Below are 6,000 nucleotides of genomic sequence, written 5' to 3'. Positions count from 1 at the left end.
CGGAGCGACGGTGCCCGCCGGAGACCTCCCAGCGACACCGCCCAGGGAACTGGCGGCTCGGTGCTGGTGAGGGGAGCGGACTGCAGCTGCCACACAGGGTCGTCCCCGGCGCGCCGCCCGCCCCCGTTAGCCCGCGCTCACGCGAGACCCGACCCCAACAGCTAGCTCCTCGCCCGGCTCTAGGCTGGAATTTGCCGGCTCCCGCGAGGGGCGTGGCCCCAAGTCCCACCCGCCAGGCCCCGCCCCCTGCCCCACGCCCCCTCAGGGGCCCTCGGCGCGCTCCTCTGACGCACGGCGCCTTCCTCTGACGTCACGCCCCGCCCCCGCCCCGCCCCGGCCCGCGACGCGCCAGCCCTCGGCACACCGAGCGGCTTCTCCTCAGGCGGCGGTTGAGACGGCGGCTGTGGCAGCAGCCGGGGTTCTGGGCACCGTCCGTGTAGCGGCCGACTGTCCGCCCATTCCCGTCCCGGCCGGCGGGGCGGCCGTCCAGCCCCTCGAGCCGGTAGGCGATGGTGCGGCGGAGCGCGCGGGCGGCGAGGCGGCGGGCATGAAGGAGGATGGAAGGGCAGGACGAGGTGTCAGCGCGGGAGCAGCACTTTCACAGCCAAGTGCGGGAGTCCACGGTGAGCGCCCCCCGCCCGCCTCGTCGGCCTCTCCCCGCCTCGGTCCACCTGCCCTCCCCTCTTCCCTAGGGTCCCCGCGGCGCGCCTCTCCCCCAGGCCCCGTCCCCGCCGCTCGCCCAGCTGCTCCCTGTCCTGGCGCGGTTCCGTCTGTCACCTGTCCGCCCCCGGGAGTGCTTCGGTGCCACCTGCGTCCTGCTCGCCCCGGGCTCGTCCTGAGCCGGTCACCCTCCCAGCGGCGGACGACGGCCCCGCAGCCCACCCTGCAGCCGTGGCCCGCAGCCCCGTGGCTCGGCTCCCCCCGTGGCCCGCAGCCCCGTGGCCCGGCTCCCCCTAGAGACCTCACCCCCGTGGCCCGGCTCCCTCGTGGCCCGCAGCCCCGTGGCTCGGCCCCCCCTAGTGGCCTCACCCCGTGGCCCGCACCCCGTGGCCCGGCTCCCTCTGTGGCCTGGCACAGTAGGCAAGTGTGCAGGCGGGCATCCAGCAGGACCTGGGCCGCCCTCGCAGGCGCTGGGCAAGGGCCAAGCTTGGTCTCCCCGCCCGGCCGGGACCCTCATCCTGGTTAGCACACACCTTTCCGAAACCTGGCGTTTGGTGTGAAGACCCAAGGTCTATGGGGTTGAGGGCCCCGAGCAGAAGTCCTTTGTGCTCTGGAAGCAGCATCTGAAGGGAGCCATCCGTTGTTGGTCCCCTGTCCTGTGGTGCTGCCAGGGGTCAGGAAGCAGGCTTGGCCTTAGCAACCTCCTTTGATGTTTTCACCTTTTCCTGATGGCACTGGAGCACATTATGGTTGTGTGTGTTTGTGTTTTCATAACAATGTAAAATATGTAAATGGGGCATTTGTGGTTACCTCTTCCTTCTTCTAACTCCCTTCCCTCAAACTCAGTCAGTCTCTTGGTTTTAGGTGGAAAATGCTGGTTGAGAATTGCTTAGTTTGGGTAGTTACTGATCTAGAAAATTGAGAACACTCTGCCAAGTCATACCTTGGAATAAAGAGATGTAAGTTCTGAACTGGTGGACTCTGATACGGCATTTTAGTTTAAATTTGTGACTTGGAGCTGAAATAAACAGAAGCACGTAATCATCCATGCCCAGCCTGAGGCGCTTTAAGCACGCTGCTGCAGTCCCGAGGACAGACTGAGAAGCAGAGCTGCCAGCGTCCCAGAGGCCCGCCCCTTCTCCTGGTCTGGGCCCTCTCTGTTCCACCAGGAGGAGCTACTCTCCTGGCTTTAACAGCTGGGCTTAGCTTTGAACTCACAGACACAGAACCTTATGGTATGCTTTGTCCTGTGTCTAATTTCTTTCACTCATCAGCGCTTGTGAAATCCCTCTGTGTTGTATGTGACTGTGGTTCATCCAGAATGCTGTCGCTGTGTGGCCCTAGCACAGTTTATCTTATTTTACTGTTGGTGGGCGCTTCAGTTATGTTCAGGCCCTGTTTACTAGTATTCTTGTACATGGCTTTTGGTGAATGTGTGTATCCATTTGTTAGGTCTGCACTCAAGCATGGAACATCTAGGTTATAGGTTGTGGGTTTGTTCATCTATAGTAGATACTTTGAAGTAGTTTGCCAAAGTGGGTTGTACCAATTTACACTCCCACTGGCACTGTAGAAGAGGTTTGATTTGCTTCTCATCTGTACAAATACTTAGCATTTAAGAAAAAAAAACATTCTGATAAGTGTCATGGTATTTATTGAACAAAAGGTTTTATTTGCATTTCCCTGATGATAAGAATTTGAGCATCTTTTCATATTTTTTTGGCCATTTGGGAATCTTTTGTGACGAGTCTTCAGGTCTTTTCCCCATTTTTAAACTTGTTTATGTTTTTAACAGTGATTGCAAGAGTTCTTTGTGTTTTCTGGATATGATCCTTTAGTCACATATATGTATATATATGTGTATGTATATAGTAAGTCTTTTTTTCATTCAGTGGATTCCTTTTCACTTAATGATATCTTGTGAGCAGAAATTCTTAATTTTAATATAGTTCACTTTATCAGAATTTTTTCTTTTATGACTAGTGACTTTTTTTATGTCCTGTTAAAAAAATCTTTGGTTACTCCAGGGTTCTGAAGATGCTCTCTTATGCTTTTCTCCAAATGCTTCATTGGTTTACTCCTTCTATCATCTGGCCACCTGATGCGAAGAGCTGATTCATTGGAGGGGCCCTGATGCTGGGAAAAATTTAAAGCAAAAGAAGAAGGGGTGGCAGAGGACGAGAGGGTTGGATGGCATCGCTGACTCAAGGGATATGAGTTTGAGTGAACTCCGGGAGAGAGTGCAGAACAGGGGAGCCTGGCGCGCTGCAGTCCCATCGCGGTGTTGCCAAGAGCAGAACACGCCTTAGTGACCGAGCAGCAGCTACCTCCTCTTTAACCTGTGGCTCATCTGGGATTCATTTTCTGTGTGTCTTATAAAGTAGGAGGGATTTTTTTTTTTTTTTTTTCTCACTTGGATGTCTGATTGCTTCCGACCTTAGTCACAAATTGAAAGTGAAAGTCACTCAGTCGTGTCCAGCTGTTTTCAACCCCATGGACTGTAGCCTGACAGGCTCCTTTGTCCATAGAATTCTCCAGGCAGGAATACTGCAGTGGGTTGCCATTCTCTTCTCCAGGGGATCTTCCCAACCCAGGGACTGAACCTAGGTCCTCTGCATTGCAGGCAGATTCTTTATCATCTGAGTCACCAGGGAAGCCCAATCACACAATTAAGTAACTATATATTTGTGGGATTTAATTGAAACTCTGTGCAGTTCCACTGGTCTATTTTGGCTGTATTTTAGATTAATCAGATATACTTTTATTTGGATTGAGAAAAGTACCCATATTTTAGTATCCAGGAGCTTTATCTTTTTGGTCCACTATCCTGGAAACAGCTCAGTTTTGACACTGATTCTAGAATCCCTTATTTCTGCTCCTCCTCAGCCCTGCCTCTCCTGGCCCAGGACCCTTGGATGGTGGATAGACTCTGCTGCTGCGGAGCCCGTGCAGACAGTGGCCCAGCTTAGTGAGGTTCCGGTCTTTGGAAGTTTTGGGAGAGTTGGCCAGGAGATACCACTAAGATGGCTATGGTCACTGCTCCTCCTCAGCCCTACCTCTCCTGGCCCAGGACCCTTGGATGGCAGATAGACTCTGCTGCTGCTGCAGAGCCAGTGCAGACAGTGGCCCAGCTTAGTGAGTCTCCGGTCTTTGGCTTTCCTTCCTTGAAGTGCTCATATTTAGAGTGAGTATAAATGCTTGATTTTCTCTGGGACTTGTCACCAATTCTCTTTTCATTTAGTTTTAAAAGTAGGTTTGTTTTTGCAGTCTGTGAGTTTGTTTCTGTTTTGTAAATAAGTTCATTTGTATCTTTTTTTAAAGATTCTGCTATAAGTGGAATGTATTTTTCTTTCCCCTTCTGACTTCAGTTAGTGAGGTAGTCTCTAGGTCCATCCGTGTTGCTGCATGTGGAGTCATTCCATCCTTTTTCATGGCTGAGTGGTGTTCCACTGTTGGAGAAAGCAGTGGCACCCCACTCCAGTGCTCCTGCCTGGAGAACCCCAGGGACGGGAGAGCCTGGTGGGCTGCAGTCCATGGGGTCTCGAAGAGTCGGACACGACTGAGCGACTTCACTTTCACTTTTCACTTTCATGCATTGGAGGAGGAAATGGCACCCCACTCCAGTGTTCTTGCCTGGAGAGTCCCAGGGACGGGGGAGCCTGGTGGGCTGCCTTCTCTGGGGTCGCACAGAGTCGGACACGACTGAAGCGACTTAGCAGCAGCGGCAGCGTGTATAATGTCATGTCGTCTGCAGATAGAGACAGTTTTAACTTCTTTTCCACTTTGGATTCCTGTTAGTTTTCTTCTCTGACTGCCACGGTGCCAGTTCTTTACATTATTCAACTTTTTTTGTTTTGCCAAAAAGATAAAATACACGTAGCTTACAGTTTACCATTTTTGAGTGTGCCTTTAGTGACACTGAGCACATTTGCACTGCTGTGAATCACCACCATCCATCTCCAGAACTTTATCGCCATTCCAGACTGAAACTGTTCCCTTCGATCAAAACTGGCTCCCCGCTCCCTCCAGCTCCCGGTGGCCACCGCTCTGCTTTCTGTCTCTGAATGTTACTGTCCAGGTAACTCGTGTACATGGAGTTGCGCAGTATCTGTCCTTTTGTGTCTGGCTTATTTCCCTTAGCGTGTTTTCAGGCTTCATCCATGTTGAGGGACGTGTTGGAATTTCCTTCCTTTCTAAGGCTGGATAAAATTCCATTGTGTGTGCAGCCTTGTTTTGCTCACCCGTTCACCCATCAGGGGGCCTTCGGGTTGTTTCCTGGCTACTGTGAACGATGCTGCTGCGAACATGGGGGCATGAATACTTGTTCCAGGCCTTGGTTTCAGTTCTTTCAGGGATATGCCCAGAGTCTGAGTTCCTGGATCTCATGGTAATCCTGCGCTTAGTTTTCTGAGGAGTCGCCATCCCGCTCCCCACAGAGGCTGGACCGTCTTCCATTCCTGGCAGTGATGTGCCAGAGCTTCAGTTTCTCTGTCTCTTCACCAACACCTGCTGCTTTCTGGTTTTTAAAAAGGCGTAGTTCTCCTAGTGGGTGTGCAGTGGTATTTCATTATGGTTTTGACTTGTGTTTCTGATGGTTAGTGATGTTGAGCATTGGTTTATGTGCTTTTGGACATTTGTGTATTTTCTTTGAAGAAATGTCTATCGAAAGCCCTTTGCCCATTTTTGAATTGGGTTATTTTGTTGTTGAGTTTTAGGAGTTCTTTATATATTCTGGATATTAATCCCTTTGTGATTTGACAATGTTTTCTTTCATTCCGTGGGTTGCCTTTTTACTCTAAAAGGTGGTGGACTAAAGTTTTAGATTTTGGTGAAGCCCTGTTTTTTTTTTTTCACTTGTTTGTCCTTGTTGCCTGTATTTTTGGTGTTCTATCCAAGAAATTACTGCCAAATCCAGTACCATGAAGATTTTCCCTTATGTTTTCTTCTAAGAGTTGTATAGTTTTAACTGACATTTTTGAGGTCTTTGATCCACTTTGAGTTAGTTTTGTGTATGTGGTGTAGTATTTAATTTTTAAAAGCTCATGTAATCTTACTTTAGTATTATGAATCTTTAATATTATGAATATTTCAGAGTTCTCTTGTCAGTTACTATAATGGTCACATTTAGCTGCTACTGTGAGGTGGTAATGATCCAGTTCCTTTCTTCTTTTTGCTGTCTTTTTATTTCCTTTTCCTTTTGGACCTCAGGTGCACAGAATTAGATCACTCTTTTAAAACATTTATTTGTTTATTTTTGGCTGTGCTGGGTGTTTGTCGCTCAAAGCCCTCTCTCTCGTTGGGGAGCGTGGGGGCTCCTCTCGAGTTGGGCTTCTCATTGCA

General features: G+C 50.3%; 1 protein-coding gene across 8 annotated transcripts in view; it reads left to right on the top strand.

The window, feature by feature from the left end:
- The first annotated feature begins 296 nt into the window (after positions 1–296).
- Positions 297–6,000, top strand: part of LMBR1 (limb development membrane protein 1) — a 130,614-nt gene continuing 124,910 nt past the window's right edge. Inside the window, exon 1 of one of the 8 annotated variants that reach the window (XM_069587218.1) lies at positions 297–623. In XM_069587218.1, coding sequence (XP_069443319.1) covers positions 558–623 — 66 coding nt within the window. In that variant the 5' untranslated portion in view covers positions 297–557. The remainder of the gene's footprint in view (positions 624–6,000) is intronic. The other 7 variants (XM_069587223.1, XM_069587221.1, XM_069587219.1 and 4 more) reach the window with 7 other exon arrangements.

The sequence above is a fragment of the Ovis canadensis genome, chromosome 4 (assembly GCF_042477335.2).
Source record: "Ovis canadensis isolate MfBH-ARS-UI-01 breed Bighorn chromosome 4, ARS-UI_OviCan_v2, whole genome shotgun sequence".
Taxonomy (NCBI): domain Eukaryota; kingdom Metazoa; phylum Chordata; class Mammalia; order Artiodactyla; family Bovidae; genus Ovis; species Ovis canadensis.
The sequence above is the reverse complement of the archived record's forward strand: the minus strand, read 5'-3'. Positions and strand labels throughout refer to the sequence as shown.